This window comes from Panthera leo, chromosome D4 (assembly GCF_018350215.1).
Source record: "Panthera leo isolate Ple1 chromosome D4, P.leo_Ple1_pat1.1, whole genome shotgun sequence".
Taxonomy (NCBI): domain Eukaryota; kingdom Metazoa; phylum Chordata; class Mammalia; order Carnivora; family Felidae; genus Panthera; species Panthera leo.
Genome location: NC_056691.1, coordinates 2,635,648 through 2,652,628, shown reverse-complemented (window position 1 = coordinate 2,652,628; position 16,981 = coordinate 2,635,648). Strand labels below are relative to the sequence as shown.

The 16,981-nt window shown below is 54.5% G+C and overlaps 2 protein-coding genes across 9 annotated transcripts in view; one reads left to right on the top strand and one right to left on the bottom strand.

The window, feature by feature from the left end:
* S1PR3 (sphingosine-1-phosphate receptor 3) overlaps positions 1-14,583 on the bottom strand; it is a 255,929-nt gene extending 241,346 nt beyond the window's left edge. Inside the window, exon 1 of the mRNA XM_042912179.1 lies at positions 14,284-14,583. The gene's annotated coding sequence lies outside the window, so the exon portion shown is untranslated. The remainder of the gene's footprint in view (positions 1-14,283) is intronic.
* A 100-nt stretch (positions 14,584-14,683) lies between these two features.
* LOC122204645 overlaps positions 14,684-16,981 on the top strand; it is a 34,400-nt gene continuing 32,102 nt past the window's right edge. For 4 of the 8 annotated variants that reach the window (XR_006195723.1, XR_006195722.1, XR_006195724.1 and 1 more), the window contains exon 1: positions 14,684-15,028. Coding sequence is in view for 4 of the 8 variants with exons in the window: in XM_042912187.1 (XP_042768121.1) it covers positions 16,499-16,562 (64 nt within the window). In the remaining 4 variants the exon portion in view is untranslated. Of the gene's footprint in view, positions 15,029-16,490; positions 16,563-16,981 lie in introns of those variants that run through there. The other 4 variants (XM_042912187.1, XM_042912185.1, XM_042912184.1 and 1 more) reach the window with 1 other exon arrangement.

The following is a 16,981-nucleotide window of genomic DNA, read 5'->3' as shown; positions in this document are numbered from 1 at the left end:
TCCTGAGGCTTGTGAGCAGCTCCAGGAGGGCCTTCTTGGGTCTGCCCCCCTCCCCGAACCCCCTAACCCCTGCCACACCTACACAGTTTGTGACCTAGATTCTGCCCTACCATCCATCCCCCACCCAAACTGCATCTCCTCCTGTCTGATGACAAAAGTCCCCGGAGGCTCCCAGGACGCTCACCTAAGGTTGGTCCCTGGGCCCCGGCCCCTGCCTGCCAAGAATCCCACTGAGTCAGCCCCCATTCTTGATCACCCCGCCTACCTTCACCAACAATCCCCCGCCCTTGGTGTCTCCTCTAACTGGCTTTCCATCCGCCTCCACACACTGACCCCACCCCACCCTCTCCCTTGGCCATAAACCCTCCCTTGGCCTGTGTTCAGAGTTGAGCTCAGCTTTCCACGCCCCCTCCCCCCCCCCTCGCCGGTGCAGTGGTACTGAATAGAATCTGTTCATCACCTTTAACTGGCATCCAGCTCTATTTCTCCCGAGCAGCTATCAAGAGCTCTGATACCTCAGCTGGCTCACAGCCAGGGCATTGACTGTGGGGCAGAATGTTCCTGGAGCTAACACTGGCTGGTTGGTACAGGAGACCGCAAAGCCTCTCTGGAAAGAAACACTGTGGTAGGATCATGGCTCTGCCTGTCTGTGCTCGGCACACAGGCTCTCCCCACTTCTGACTGAGGCTGTTTCTCAGAGGAAGTATTTTTTCTGAGCAGGAACACCCGGGAAGTCCCCAGCCAGCATGCCTCTTCCCCACTCCGTCTTTGGATGCTGCATACCGAGTTGCATCTATGTTCCAGAAGAGAGGCACCGAAGAAACAGGACCTGAGGCCACTTGCCATGAAATAGATTTTTTTTTTCCACTACAAGATGTACACAGGAAGATTCATTTATTTCTACCACTAGTTATGAATACACAAATATTCTCATGGAAGCTTTTTCTGCTCTGATCAGCACAGCAAACAAATTAGACCTCCCAGTGTGCAAATATCACACTCTGAATTTCCTGGTTTTAAATATTCATGCTGGAGTTATTTATTTTCCTGTGCTTAAGTATTTGTTCTCAGGGAATGACATGAGGTCTTCATGGCTCACTTTTAAAATGGCGGTTGACCACCTGCAGGGAACGGGCGGCAAAGTGACGAACAGAAGGATGGCTTTCTCAGTGACTAGCTACGGGGTCACAAGCAAGTCACCCCACAGGCCCAGCTTCCCAGACACAACTTCGTGTTTAGAAGTGGTCAAAACAGATATGGTTTTGGGCTGAGGAAGTGCTCCCTGGCCCCACCAGCTTCTTCCCAGTAATGTGTTAGATGGTTCTAGAAGCATTTGTGCTGCTCCAGCAGATGGACTGAAACACAAAACGCAGGCACAGAGAGAAGGTGACAGTGTGCCTCAGGCTCCCCTGCTGCCCTAACAGAGCCGGTGGCTGCAATAGCAGAAACTCGCATCTCACAGCTCTGGAGGTGGGAAGTCGGAGATCGAGGTGCTGGTAAGCCCCTGCCCGGCTTGTAGACCACCACCTTCTGTGTCCCTGCATGGCAGTGGGGAGAGCTGTCTTCCTCTTCTTTAAAGGTACGTCCTATCAGATCGGGACCTTGTTTACGCATCATTACCCCCTAAAAACCCTACTTCCAGACACAGCCCCATTGGGGGTTAGGGCTTCAGCACGTGGAATTGGGGGACACGGCTCCACCCACACACAAGCAGTGCGTGTCCCTGACCCCAAATGTTTAAGTCTAGTGTGAAAGAAAGCCTGGGCTGCAGTGCCCTCTGAACGAGGGAAAGTAAGGTGTGGAGGGAAAGAGCAGTCCTATGGTTGTCCCAAGTCAACAGTAAACCCAGCAGGGGGTGACAGTAGCTCAGGTGGACAGGTGGTGGGGGGAGGCATTCAACAACTGCACAATGGCTTCTATGTGCCAGGATCCGGAGAGACTTTAATCATGTGGGACAAGGCTCCGTGCCATACAGGACACGGCTTCATTTTCTCTTTTTGAAGCTCACCCCCATATCCCACCAAACCGTCCTCAGAAATGTACCCAGTGAGGTGGGGGTCGCACCAGGCTGGGGGTGCCCTTGCCAAGGGCTGTGGAATCTGAGATGCGGCTCACAACCCCTGCCCCATCTCTGCAGGAGCAGCCTGGCCGACCCTGCACACCGGGTATGAGGTCTGGCGGCCAGACCGCCCCTCCCCAGGGAGGGCGACCACCTGGTGGCGGACACCTCCCAGACACCTGTGTCATCGTGAGGCTGTGTGCCCAGGTTCCAAGTCACGAGAACCGGTCCCAGTTGCAGCGAATGGATCTGTGCATCATTTCTGCATTGGGTCACCTCTCCACGGCTCCCAACCAGGGCTGGCCACAGCAGCTGCTAGGCCTGGCGCAAAATGAAAACCCAGGGCTGGTGGCCACACTCAAGTGTGCAAGAAGCTCTTCCCTTTCTCCAGTGGCTCTCGCTTGGCCCGTCATGGTTGAATGTTCCATTGTCTTGGGCACAGGGTGAACACGACCTTCACACTGGCCCAGGGGGCTGGCCCATGAGCGGCCGCACAGCTGTTGGGTTCTCTGTCCTGCCAGCTGCTCCCACCACCGTGCCCACCCTGAGACTCAGCGAGACTCACATGTCCCAAGGGGACCCTGCACCCCACACCCCGGTGGAGTCGGGACACTAAGGGACACCAACAGAGGAGGACGGAGCAGTCTGGAACCCGTTCCCAGAAGTCTGTGGGGCAGTGGGAGGTGGGAGCGTGCTTGAGCCGAGGTCTGAGCCCCTGAGATTGCAGGAGTCCACACCCGATGCTGGACCTGCTCCCAACACGGCAGCAGGACATCCACACGACAGTGGCTTCATTTAACTACTTTTATCTGCAACAACCTGCTTTCCAAGTCATCCTGAGGTTCTGGGGGCCAGGATGTCAGCACACCTTTGCTGAAGGGACACAATTCAACCCCTAACAGCAGCGCTGAGGACGGACAGTTACCTTCAGGGCAGGACTGGAAGGCGGCATACGAGGGCAGGCCCAGGAGCAGGTGGGGGGTAGGGGGTGGGCTCGGGTGGGCCGGGGACAGGGAAGAGCAAGCATCTCCACGTGGCTGCAGTGGCCGTGTGCAGGAAGCCGATAGAGGACGAGGGAAGGAGGGCTGTGGCAGCTCGTGGAGGGCCGGGCGCCCGGTACATGGCAAAGTGGGTGGTGTGCATTCACGCCATGCACCAGGCACCGTGTCGGGCACTTTACCTACTTGGTGTTATCTAATCTTCACAAAAGGCTTACGAGGTGTTGCAAAAACACAGTAATAAATGTAGCTCCTCTCTTTGTAAACAAACTATGAAATTGGAAATGTGGACTTTGGTTTTATTAAAACGAGAGTGAAATCCCAAAGTACTGTTCAGGTACTGTGCTTCCTGTTGCTAACCCCATTCTCCCTGCCTGCCACCCACCACATGGTGTTAGGACAATCCCAACACCCTCCCCAACCTCCCTCCTCAATACCTGCCCAGTGAGATGTGAGGCTCTTCCTGGAATGGTATTCCTCTCCCTGATATGAAGGGAATTTCTCGAGAACCCCCTGCCTGGTGCCGGAGGGCACCCACCGCCGAGGAAAATTGCTTCCAAGTTTTAATTAACAAGGTCACAAAGGCAAGTGTGTCTGTGTAAAACCTTGTCAGCCTGAAACGTCTCCCAGATGTGTTGTCCAGAGGCCCGTGGATGCATGGTTCCTGCTACTTTCTCTGGCCGCTGCATGGTTTGTTTTCATACCTCACCCGTGGGTGAGCTTTTACCGTAAAATGAAAGATCCCGAAAACCACACGAAACAAATGTGCAGCTCTCTTAGAAAAAACAGTCCCGCCACCCCATCCAGGTCCCTGAGCGGCTTTGCCCCCCCCCTCCCCCCGACACCCGGGGGTGCCCTCTGGCCTCGGGTCCTGATCACCTGCCAGCCCGGGGTGCCCTCTGGCCTCGAGTCCTCCTGTCCTACTGGAACGGGAACTGCTTGCTGGATGGCGGCCCCCTCCCAGCCCCCCAGTGAAGGCCGGCCCCTGGGGTGTCCAGCATCCTTCTCCCCACTGTGCACACGAGAAGGGATGAGGCAAGTCACTGCAGGGACAGACGTGATTTCGGGGCTCAGTACGAGCACACAGCTGGGCACCCTCACAGAGGGCAGTTCTTGGGGTCTGGTGAGGAAAAGGGGGGGCCCGTGGTCCCTGGAAGGGCGGGTGGCCTCACAACAACGGCCACTGGCAGGACAATGGCAACAAAGCCAAAACTACACGGTGTACAACTTGCTGTGCCCTAATTCACGTGGGAACAGGAGTCACTGCCCTAGCAGAGCGGCCACCTGAGAGGGCCGCCTGGCAGTCGTGTCCAGGCCCGACCCAGGCTCTGCCGGGGTCTCGCCTGCTGGGTCCAGGCCTGACGTCGGGAGACGCCCCATTTTTCCCTCCTTCCAAGCCTCCCAACAAGGGGATCCGCCTCAACACTTCTTTATCCCCAATTACAGCTATTGAAAACCACTCCCAGTTTTCCTTTTTAAAGAGAAACGGCATGCACCTGCCTCCCGCTTTGCCCGCGAGACCCTGCAGGTGAGACAAGCGCCAGCCAGAGGGAGTGCCACCGTCAGACAGTGGCCCCTATGCGTCACTGCCCGCGGCCAGGGCTGCTGACTTGCTCATTTCAAGCTGCCTCTGGCCCAGTCCCCAGGTCACCCCTCAGCAGCGCAAAGAGGATCCCACGAAAACCAGGGATGCAGGTCAAAGGGAAAACCCAGCTTTCTTCCAGAAAGCAGAGCTGAAACTTCTCCCTCCCGCTGGGTCTCCAGTGTCCCTTCTCGGACCAGCTCCCAACACAGGTTCGAGTACACACACACGCACGCACACGCAATGCCTCTGCTCCAAGAAAGCCAGTCACTAGCAGTGTCTGCGAGGGGAAAAGGGTCTCCACATCAGGAAAAAAAGCACGAAAACACAGGAATGGCTGTGTGCTGCCAACTGAAAGGTGGCAGTTTCGTGAACTGACAAGCAGCGGATGCTCTCCTGAGCCCCCACTTGGGTTCAGAGTAACTATGGAGCTGGCCCTCCGGCGGGTGTGGGGGCCAGAGCAGAGGCGAGGCCTCGCGGTGCGCAGCTGGGGTGCCTCCACCAGGTCCCAGGGGGGACAGCTGGCACCGTCCACATCTCGGCGTGGGCACAGCCTCATGAGGGAGGAGGGCCAGCCCTGGTCATGGGCACACAACGGCCTCAACCCACTGTATTTCCTGTGCAACTGAAACCTTGCTGGAAGGAGAACGGCACCCCACAGGGAACACTCCAGGGTCCAAGCCCCACCCTGCTTCATCTGCAGACACCCCCTGGATGTCATGATTGGACCAGGGCTCGGGTACCTTTTCCTGTCACCGGAAAGTAGACATGATCCTAAAGGGTCCGTGGTGCCTTTCTTGACCCTTAGGTCAAACCCACGCTTCTCAACTCTTAGACCCAAACGAGGGACTAAGACTTATCTGCACCACCAGACACTGTGCGTACCGTGCCAACGCTTCGGCGTGTGTCTCTAAACACATAAGGCGTCTTCACCATTCAACTGCTATGCCACTGTCACACCTCACAAAAATTTAAGTCTTGGATACCATCGAACAGCAAGCCACGTTCAAGTCTCCCAATGGTTAAAAAAAACAAACATCTTCTTACACATGGTTTGCTCAGATCAGGATCCACAGAAGAGTCACCCTTACAAATATGGTCAGTCCCTTAAGTCTGTTTCAATCTGCAAAAGCTCCCTTTCTCTGGTCACTCCACTCCTGTCCACGCTATCTATTTATGGCCCCACTCCCATCCACACTATTTATGGCTCACACTCCCGTCCACGCTATCATTTACGGCCCCACTCCCGTCCACGCTATCTATTTATGGCCCCACTCCCGTCCACGCTATCTATTTATGGCCCCACTCCTGTCCACGCTATTTATGGCCCCACTCCTGTCCACGCTATCTATTTATGGCCCCACTCCTGTCCACGCTATCTATTTATGGCCCCACTCCTGTCCACGCTATTTATGGAAGAAGCCAGTGGACTGCCTTCTGGTGGTAATACCAAGTTAATACTTCTAGCCCTGGTTTCGAGGAAAGGTTGCTTCGAACTAGAAGGTCATCTTGGTGGGACGATTCCCTACGTGATGCCACGGGTTTCCTGCCTCACTTCTGCTGACACGGATGGATCATCTGTGGTCCAGGTATGGACACCCCTTCCCCAGTGTAGAGTTCTCCACCAGACCTTCCCCAACCGGTCTAGCATCTACTGATGACTCCCATCTTGACCCACTGTTCCATTGTGTTGTAAAATGACCATTTCTTAAATCTATCCCCCACTTGGCCTCAGGCACCAGAATTTTTCTGTAAAAACAGTCTGTCCTTTCTCTACAGTGGTTACCCCGAGGTCCGTGAGAAAGACCTGGATCAATACACGATTCTTACCAGTTTTCACAGTCAGTTGGTGCCTAGCAACCCGGGAAGACCACCAGTGCATTTTATCAAGTATCATAATGAAACTTATAAATTTCATGTGTTCTGATCCAGTGTAGTCATTTTTCTCTCTAGTGTTCAAACTGTCACTTCTTTGGCCGGTGGGACCCCTTACAAGTTGACACCTGTGTGTCCTTTTTAAGTGAGCCTTGTGGTCTTTTTTCTCAGGCACAGAAGGAGGCCCAGTTTATCAGTTCACTGTGTGCGTTTCCTGCCCGAGATGCAGAACGAGGCATTTCTCCAGAGAGCCCGGCCACTTCCAGAGGCATGTTTGTGAGTGCACTGGCATAGAGGGGCTCGCCCCTGCAGGGTTACACTGCTCCTAGGCACGGTCATGGACACAGCTAGGGGATACAGATGTTGTGAAAAGAGAAAACTCAATCTCGAGTTCATGCTGATATTTCTAATTTTATACCTGTAACTGTCGTCTTTGCATGATAAAGTTTTATTCCAAATAATCCAAAATGACTAACGTTATATTAGAAACATAATAGCTTCAAAATAATGGTGACAATATTGCTACTAGAAAGAAGTCACCTGAATACAGTTTAAGATGTCCCTCTGGTTTTTTTGTCCTTAGGACCCATCCCACTGGGGATCAAAATAGTGTTTTCAAGAAAGAAGACCTTTAAAGCTCTGTGCTGACAGCTGGGAGCCTGGAGCCTGCTTTGGATTCTGTGTCTCCCCCTCTGTCTGCCCCTCCCCCGCTTGCACTGTGTCTCGCTCTCAAAAATAAACACTAAAAAAAAATTTTTTTTAACGTTTATTTATTTTTGAGACAGAGAGAGACAAAGCATGAACAGGGGAGGGGCAGAGAGAGAGGGAGACACAGAATCTGAAAACAAGCTCTGGGCTCTGAGCTGTCAGCACAGAACCTGACGTGGGGCTCAAACTCACGGACCGTGAGATCATGACCTGAGCCAAAGTCGGACGCTTAACCGACCAAGCCACCCAGGCGACCCACTAAAAAAAATTTTTAAGTGATCCCACCCAACTCAAATGAAAACCTTACAAGGCTCTTCCTCGCTTCCTTGGCTCCCCGACACCTTCCTTCAACCATCAGGTGGTGGCCGCTCATCCTTGGGGAGCAGAGGTGTTGGGACCCATGTGGGATGCTCCAGGAGCATCTGAGCCTTGTGGGACGGACGCAGGGCCTCTCTCCCATGGTCCTCAGGGACAGCTGTACGAACTGCGGAGGACCTGTGCCCTGAGGTCCAACAAAACCACTGTGGCTTACCTTCCTGGTTTCACTTTTGTGCACAGATCGTGAGCTTTTCATTCTGTTTCTCTAGCGGTTATAGGTTTACTACGATTTCCTAGTTTATTCAGTGAGTTTTATTTTATTTTTCTAGAAAACCGCCCATTTTGTCTAAGGGCCTCATTCAGAGACATCCAATTGTTCATACTCTTCCCTTGAAACTAAAAATACCTATTTTGTCCATAATTGGGTCTTTTAAAAATCGTTTGCGGCTTCTCCCTTCTCATGCGTGTCCTCCCTCACTCCGGCTACGTGGCTCAGTGCTATCTATCCACACCTGCGTCCATCTCTCTGCTTCCCTCGGGCTTATCTTCGTGTATATTTATCAGTTTTCAATCATTATTCTTTCATAGATGGATTTAAGGCCGTGTCAATTCCCACTGAACGTCCATTGAAAGTTTTTAAGATCATCCCATAAATTTTGATGGGCAATTTTTGTTAAATTCAAAATATGCTGTAATTTTTACTATGGATTCTTCTTCAACTCGTTTGATATTTAGAAAGATGGTTTTACTATCCAGGGTTGGTGCCTCTGTTTACGGATTCATAATTTCATCACACTGTGGTCAGAGCAAGGGGTCTGCATGATGCAGCCTGTGGGGGATCTGCTGGGGTTTATCTGCATGCCTGCCACCTGGCTGGTGTGTGTAATGGCACCAAGTGTGCTTAGAAAACAAGGACACATTACCCCGTTTGGCACAGGGGTCTACACTCACCAACTGTTATGATTCAGACCTCATCTGCCGGTATTCATTTCTGTCTCACTAATCTCCCAGAAGCACGTCTCATTTTTCCAGCTGTCAACCTCCTCGTCATGCCGTGTACCATCTTTGATGAACTCTGAGCGCGTGCGTGGTTAAGATGATCCTGCATGCCTCATAGGTTTCTCCTTTGCGTCAGCAAGTAGCAGTCATGACTTTATTCGTTGTTCTATTCTTGTTGATGCTTTTAACCTTAAGGGAGGCTGATGTTCACACAGCTGTGCCACCCCTTTCTGGAGAGTATCAGCCTGTTTTATCTTGTTACATTAAACTCCTTTTTCATGACACGGTGTGCAAGCAGGAAGGAACCTGGACTTCTTCCTCCAGCCTTAGGACCTTTCACTTCTCGACGATGGGCTCAGCCTCCTTGCATGTGTGGCAATCACCACAGACCAAGATTTATTTCCACCGTCTTCGTTGTGCTACAAACGGTCTGCCACTTACCAGTGGTTTCAACAAGTATTTACAATAGGAAATACTCTTATTCCTGCTTTTCTGAAAAGATTCTCTTCTCCCTCCTTCTGGAATGATCTGGGCAGGTAAGCGGTCTGCGTTTCGCTTCCAAGCTTTCACTCTTCTGTTTTGACCGTTCTGCTGCTGGTTTATTGATCTGATTACCTTGTCTGGGTCTGACTGTGCTTCATCAGCCTAAGGTTCCAGCTCTCCCAGAGTCTGGAGAATTCTGAGCCACCGACTGAGAAGTCAGCCCCGCACCCACACCCCACACGCTCTTCTTTCAGAACCGCTGAGGGACATGTCCCGTGTCCCATCCATGGACACCCACCCCCACCCCAGATGTCTCAGACCTGCCGTCCAGTTCACTGTCTCTCCCCAGACGTCCACTCTACTAACAATTTCACCGGATGCTTATTTCCGTGACTGTATCTGCCACGTCCAGAATCTTATTTCTTTAGTTCAGATCTGCCCACTACGTCTTCAGTGTCTTACTCTGCTAAATCCTTTAAACCTACTTATTTAACAAACTGCTCAGAGCAGTAGTTTGTTCCAGCCTTCCGTGAACGTGAGCAATGACCATGATGGATTATTTTATGATCTCATTTAGACAGTTTCTGATCCAATTTCTCCCCTTTCTGGCACATGCCAACTCTCCCCCAGGGCAGAGCCTGTCTTGGCAAGTTTCAGGGTGAGGCTGTTCACACTGGGGAGTCCTGGGGGCCGTGTGTGGAGTCAGACCTGTCACCGCTCTCTTTTCTCTGGGGTTGGTGCTCCAGACATTCCCATGCCCGATGCCAGCTTTCCAGTAACTCCTCATCCCAGGTTGCTGGTGTAAAGCTTGGGGTATGACAGCTGACGGGTCACCTATGTCCTCAGGACCAGGAAGGACACTACCGTGAATCTGGGCTGGGGCGCACACCTCCTGCCAGCCCGGTGCCATCTCAGCTGTTGTCCCTCGGCTCTCCACGTGAGCCCGTAGGCTCCACTCAGTGAGTGCGGCTGCAGCTTTTATCCTCCCCAGGGCCCATCGCAGACCTTTTAAAACTAGAGACACAGTTCATTGACCATAAAGTCCACCCCGCAGTAGTGCGATTCCGTGGGCTGGCTGTGCAACCATGATCACTGTGTACTTTCATTTGTCTCCAGGGTCTCCAAGGAACCCCAACCAAGCTCCCAGTCTCTGAGGCTCTGCCGGTTCCAGGCCGTTCCAGAAACAGAAGCACAGGACACGCATGTGGCCCCTGGTCTGGCTTCTCTCACACTTTGCGACGTTTCAAGATTCATCCCCGTGGTGGCCAGTACCCCTAGGTCACCCCTCTTGCGGCTGCACACCAGTCACTGTGTAGACAGGCCACACTGCTCGCGCATCAGCTGACGGACACAGGGGCTGGTCCACTTCTTGGCCCCTGCAAACATACTCTGACTGCAGCTGAACGGACGGACTTGATGCGAACACAAGTTTCACTTCTGCTGGGCTGACACCTGTTGGGGCAGGATGCTGGGTCTCACAGGGACTCCTCTGCAGAGGCCTCACCCCCTGCAGACTGGCAGCAGCGAATGAGGCTCGCCACCCCCACGTCCACACCAAGTCGTGTCGTTTTGAGCCATGCCAACGTGGCATGTGTGAAACAAGCGTGAATATGCTGTGTTGAGTAAGTTTCCCCCTCTCATCACCACAGCGCAATGTGAGCGCAGCACCAAGGACATGCAATCACAACCCCTCATCATGCATGTGGCTGCGTGTCCCTCGGGGCTATGGCGTGAGCGCTACATCTGTGGAGGTGAGGGACGTGGGACCACCACGTGTGTGGTGTGACCTTGGGCAAGTTACCTCCTGGCTCTCTGCCTTAGTTTCCACATCTGTGAAAGAGAAGGTAGCGTCTGCTATAAAGACTTCGTGAGAAAATATGCAATGTGTCTGGAAAAGTAACCGGCAAATAGTAAGATATTCTGTTTTCTTTGTTCTTATAACATTGACTGGTACTGTTGAGCTCCCACAAGTGACGGTGACTCTGTTTGTCACAGCAGAGACCACAGTGACCCAGCCAAGTGCCCACGACCCAGGGACACCCCTGTAAGACCGCCAGCTGGGTGCAGGCCCGAGGGAGGCCCTCATACGTCTGTGCTTGACCTCTGGTTGTGACGTTCCAGGCTCTGACTGCTGACCATGAAGTGTGGGGTGCACACTCACCCCACAGCATTCCCAGGGCCTGAGGCTGGCCAGCAGGCTGCCCAGAAAAGACGCTCAGGGGAAGGGCCTTTCCACAGCTCTGTCTTCAGGCCCCGGCTTCTTCCTACTAGGCTGTGCCCTCCAAGTGGAGGCTACCTGTCCTCCAGGCCCGGTGACTGCTTTCTAAGCAGCCACATGGTCACTAGTTAACGTGGTTGGTGAGGTGGTGTCCATCTTGGTGACTGCCGCAGTTTTACTCCACAGAGGCTCCCCCACCCAGCCCCAGGGGGTGGGTTCCAGTGTTCTGGCAGATTGGAGGCCCAGCCTCCCCACCCTCACCCACAAGCCGTTTCAGCCTCCAGGAGTCTCACTCGACTGGCCTGACAACAGCTCTGGAGGCTGGCCGCCTCCCCAGGTCTCCCGATTCTCTGGGGGCCCCTCGTCTACACACCCGGCCACTCCCAGAATGGCAGCTGCCCCTGCAGCTGGTGAGAAATGCTCGCAACAGACCCACTGAATCCGAACATGCACTTCCTACCTCCAGGAGCGTTGTGTGCAGCACCCCCTAGTGTCCAGAGCACCCCTGGACACACACACTGTCTCAACAGAGGCCTAGTTGGAAACAATCCATTCTCTGGGTGCCTGGCCCCAATCTGCGCATCTCAGCCTGCACTCTGTCCTCCTCCTCACTGGCCTGCTCTTCCTCCACCTGTGTTCTCACCCCCCAGTCCTCAGAGACAGGCCCTCACCACACGTACACACACACACTCACCCGTGCACACTCACCTACCCATGCTCACACACTCATTCATTCACCTGCTCATGCACATGCACACACATACACATGCACATTTAAACACATGGTTGCATATATCTTGTACACACGCACACTCGAGTGAGCACATACACCTGTCCTCAATCTCTGGGACTGGCAAAGAACAGGAAAAATCACGACTGATTCTAACGTGCATCGACTGTACAACCTGGGGGTAAAAGACACCATCCCGTCTTCAGAGAGAGATCAGAACTTTCCAGGCTGTCTGTTCGAGCTTGTTTTGTAAATATGTACTTAAGACACAGTGACAGCTGACGAGAGTCAGCTGCATGGACAGTGACAGTCATCAGGTTACAATGAACAGGCAAGCGTGAGCACACGCATAGGACAGAAACCAACCCCTGCACTGCCCTCCACAGGTGGATGTCCCCAACTGGACAGACCCTTGACCTCAGGCGTGCACTTCTTCACTGGCAAGAGGTGCCCCCCTGCCTCTGTCTCTGTAAACCATGAACACAGGACACGCGCTCACACAAGTCCGGCCAGCGGCTGGGCCAGCAAAGGGCAGGTGGGCAGAAGCAGACACGCCTAGGGTCAGGCCCTCATGGTGGATGCTCCCTGAGGCCCAAGTCCTGTGGGGGCACCGCCACTGTCACCTTGCCCTGAAGGTAGGCATCCTGGGGGGTCTTTCCCACAACTGCCACAGGTAGGCCCTGGGATATCAAAGGTTTCCCAAGGGACTCATACACTGCTCAGACCCAAACACAGCTAGGTCAGGGGCTGAACGGCACAGATGGGGTTCCATTTCCTCCACGCCCTGAATGGGGCTTGCACTGTTGTTTGCTCTGGGTCTGATGCTGTGCCTGACAGAGCCATGGAGCCCTCGGCACGAGTCTGCCTCCACGTGGACAATCCCAGAGGGAAGTAAGGAATAGGTGGCAACGAGACCATTCTTCACAGTGGGGCTGGGACCCTGGGAGCCCAGCCTCGGGTGGTCTCAGGGCTCAAGGTCATCTGGGGCGCAGCCAGTGGGCAGGCGGGGGTGGCCCTGAGCTGGCCTGCTCCCCAGGCATTGAGAATGCACTGCCTCTGCTGCAGGCGGCCGCCGTGACCGTCCCCCAGGATCGTGTCTGCACAGGGTCCCTGCTGGCTCACGGTCAGAAACGGTGGGGGGGAGGGGGGGGGGGTCTCTTACGTCACAGAATAAGGCCCCTTCGTGCCTGAACCGAAGCCCCTGGAAAAGTCTGGCCGAACCCAAGGGGAGAAACGGGAAGGAGACAGATGCCTGCCTTTTGAAGGCGTGGAGTTTACCACACACACCAGCGAGTATGTGAGGCCCGCCTGTGCAGCTCCAGAACAGCAAGGAGACAGACGACCGCCAGCTACTGCCAGTGCCTCACCTGCACGGGCCACCACAGCCGCTCTGAGCCGCACGCCACAAGGTCGGTAATGCCCAAACAGAGCCACGACATTCGTCAGCCCCGGGCAGGGTCCCGGAAGTCAGTGTGGCCACTGCACTGGGCATGCCCCACTCATCACAGAAGGTTCTGGGGCAGAGCCCTATGTCAGGCGCTCAGAGAAAGACCCTCCCCGTGGGTCCGGGTCTCCTACAAGACATTCTGGGGGCCCACCGCCACCTGGGAGTCACCGTGAGATTCCGAGCGGGAACACACGGCGCCGCAGCGAGACTTCACCCGTGCGGGCGGCCGTGACGACTCCCTGGGCTGGGGGCTTGCACGGTGGAATCACGCTTCTCAGCTCTGCAGGCTGAGGTCCAGAGAGAGTGTGACCTCTTCCAGGTTCAGGGATGGCGACCTCTGTCCCCGCATGGTGCGTGGGCAAGAGCGCTCCCTGGAGCCCCTCTCAGGAGGACACTAATCCTTTAGGGGCTCCGGCCTTGAGAGGTAACCCCGCACAGGCCGCACTGGTCACCATCGGATATGACCTAAGGTGGACGGACGGCCCGCTCCTCCCCGGGGCCTTACTCTGTCCAGGGCTAGAGACACATCTGTGCGCAGAGACACAGTCGGCTCGGCGACACCAGCCACGTCCGCGTCCCGCACGGCGTCCCCCTGCCCCCAACCCAAGGGAGACCATCAGCTCAGGGACGCCGGCCACGTCCCCGTCCCGCACACAGTTGTCCCCCTGCCCGAAACCCAAGGCCAGAGCAGCCAGCAGGTCAGGGCTGAGGCTCCCGCAGGAGGCCGTCCGCAGGCGACACGCGGCGGCCGTGCCTGACACGCAGCCTCCTCCCCCGCGGTCTCCGCCAAAACCGGAGCGCCAGGCTGGTCTCTCCAGGTTCGCGACCACACGGCCGAACCGCTTTCAGCCGAGACAGACACTCACTCAGAGACACACGGCCAAGTCCGGGGTCTTCACGGCAACCGCCGAGCAGCCGTATCACGGAGGACTCCGGAGACGCCGGGTAGCAAAGGCGGAAGGCGGACGGCGGCGTCGCCTCACAAGCGCTCTTCCGCAGCGCCGCCCGCGGCGAGCTCGCTCGCGGCGCCGCGGGCCCTCGGCCACCACCTGCCGCCCCCCCGAGGGCACTCGAGGAGGCGGGCGCGGCGGCCTGGCAGGTTCCAGCGGGACCGAAGGTCGGAAGGTCGCAGCCGCGCCAGCAGCCGGGCCGCCGCCCCGGCCCAAGATGGCGGCTCCCCGAGGACAAAGGCCGGCCCCGCCCCCGCCCCCGCCCCGTGAGCAGCGCGTGCCGTGCCTCGTGCCTCCGCGGGGCCACGAGGGGAAGCCGGCCGCCGGGACCCCGCCCCCGCCCGTGGCTCGCGGCCCCGCAGCGCGTCTCCTCACCGTCTCTCTCACCCGCGGTGCCACGGGCCTGGCCTGGGGTTCTCTCGTGACGAGAGAGGGTGTCCCCGGCCCACGCGGCCGCGGGAGGACAGCACGGCCGAGAAGCCTGCCCCTGTGGCGGGGGTGACGGGGGTCCCGAGGATCTAACTGCAGACCCTTCCCTCACCCCGAAACGCCCGCGCCCACCAGCAGGTGCTCCCCCTTCCCAGCGCAGCCCTTCGGCCCAGAGTCCGCTCTCCGTCTCCTTTTCCGTCCTCGAGCCCTTACACAGAAACGGAATCACCCGGTAAGTGGTCGTTCCCACCTGCTCCTCTCAGGTTTCGTGTTTCTGAGGCTCCTCCAGCCACATCCTGCCGTCCCCGAGCAGGGCTCCACCCCACGACAGGCCACGCTGCCCCCCTGCACAGTGGCCACCGGAAAGCTGCCCCACGTCCACCCTGGGGCTGCTGTAAATGCCAATACCGGTTCGCGTGTTTTCTGTAGACGGGTCAGTCCTCACGGGTACGCCCCTAGGAACTAGGGTCTCAGCTTTGTGACTTTTTAGCAAGCGGCGACGCTGTCCTTCCCACGTTCAACCCATCACCGCCTGTCCTGCACAGGACAGCTGTCCCAGCAGAAGCGGCAACCCCACTCTCTTCTGCTTTTCCCCAGGGACCGAGGACGCTGAGCACCTCTTTCCGGTGCTCGCACGCCTTCTTTAGAGGAGCGTCGGACTCAACTCCTTCCCATCTTCACTTGGGCCGTCTTGTTAGCGTTCCTTCTAGATTCTGGATACCGATCCTTTTATCGACATGATCCGCCAACACTTCCCCCAGTCTGTAGCTTCTCTCATTCACAGTGGCTCAGGATACAACTTTTTGGCTTTGGTGACATCTGACGTGTCAGCCCGGCCTTTTATGGATTCGCTTTTGGGGGGCAGTATAGGAGAAATCTCTGCGAACCCAGGGTCATGAAGACTCTCACCTAGGATTCCTTCCGAGTTTTCCAGTGTTAGCCCTTACATTCAGGTTTGTCCATGGGGCACTCTGAGTTAGTATTTGTATACAGTAAAGGGCCAAACTACATCCTTCCGCATGTGGGTATCAAATTTTTCCAGCTTCATGTACTCCTCTTCTCCCTGTTGAGCTGCCTTGGTGCCTCTGAGGAAAGTCAACTTACCGTGAATGTTAAGTGCTGATTTCAGGATTCTCATTTGTAATTCCAGAGAGAGACTGATCTAGACAGATCCTTATACCACTAACACACTATTTTAATTATGGTACATTTACAGGAAGCTCTGAAATCAGGAAGAACTTTATCCAATTTTGTTTTCACTATTCCTTTGGGAATATTGGGAGGCTTTTGTATGTCCCTACAAATTTTAGGGTCAGCTTAATTTCTGCAACAAAGCCTGCAGGGATTCTCAGAACGATCTCCATATTAATAACCAATGAGTCTTCCAACCCACGAACATGAAATCCCTAATGTTTGCAGTCTTCAGTGTACGATCTTGTATTAAATTTATTCCCAAGTACTTTAATCTTTTTGATGTTGTATGGATAGAATTAATTTCATTTCAGAAAGTTCACTAGTATATAGGAAAATGTGGTTGACATCTACATATAGATCTAGGTTTCCATCATGTTGAATTCATTAGCCCTTAAGATTTTTCACAGAATCATGTCATCTGCAATAAAAACAACTTTTTCCTCCTTTTCTCTCTGGATGCTCACTATTTTGTTCTCACTGGACTCCAGTACAATGTTGAGTAGAAAGGATGGGCGTGGATGCCCTTGACGTTCCTGATCCTACGAGAAACACAGTCATTCTGCCATCACTGGGTGCGATGTTAGCTGTAGATTTTTTTGTTTTTAAGATTTTATTTTTAAGTGATCTCTACGGCCAACTTGGGACTTGAACTCACAACACTGAGATCAAGAGTAGCACGCTCCGGGGAATGAGCCAGCCAGGTGCCCCAGCTGTAGATTTCTTATGGAGGCTCTTCATCAGGCTGAGAAAATTCCCTCCTTTCCCACATTTTTTGTTTTTATTATGAATGGGTATTACATTTTGTCAAATGCTTTTTTCCCACCTGTTGAGCTGACTTGTGCCTTCTGTCTTCTGTTAATATGATGGAATGAATACATCTGGTTTCTGATATTAAAACTCACTTGGTCATGTACCTTAACCATTCTATACAGGGACACCTTGTTTATAGCTCTTCACAAGTACTGCTTTTTTTTAAGATCAAAGGTTTGTG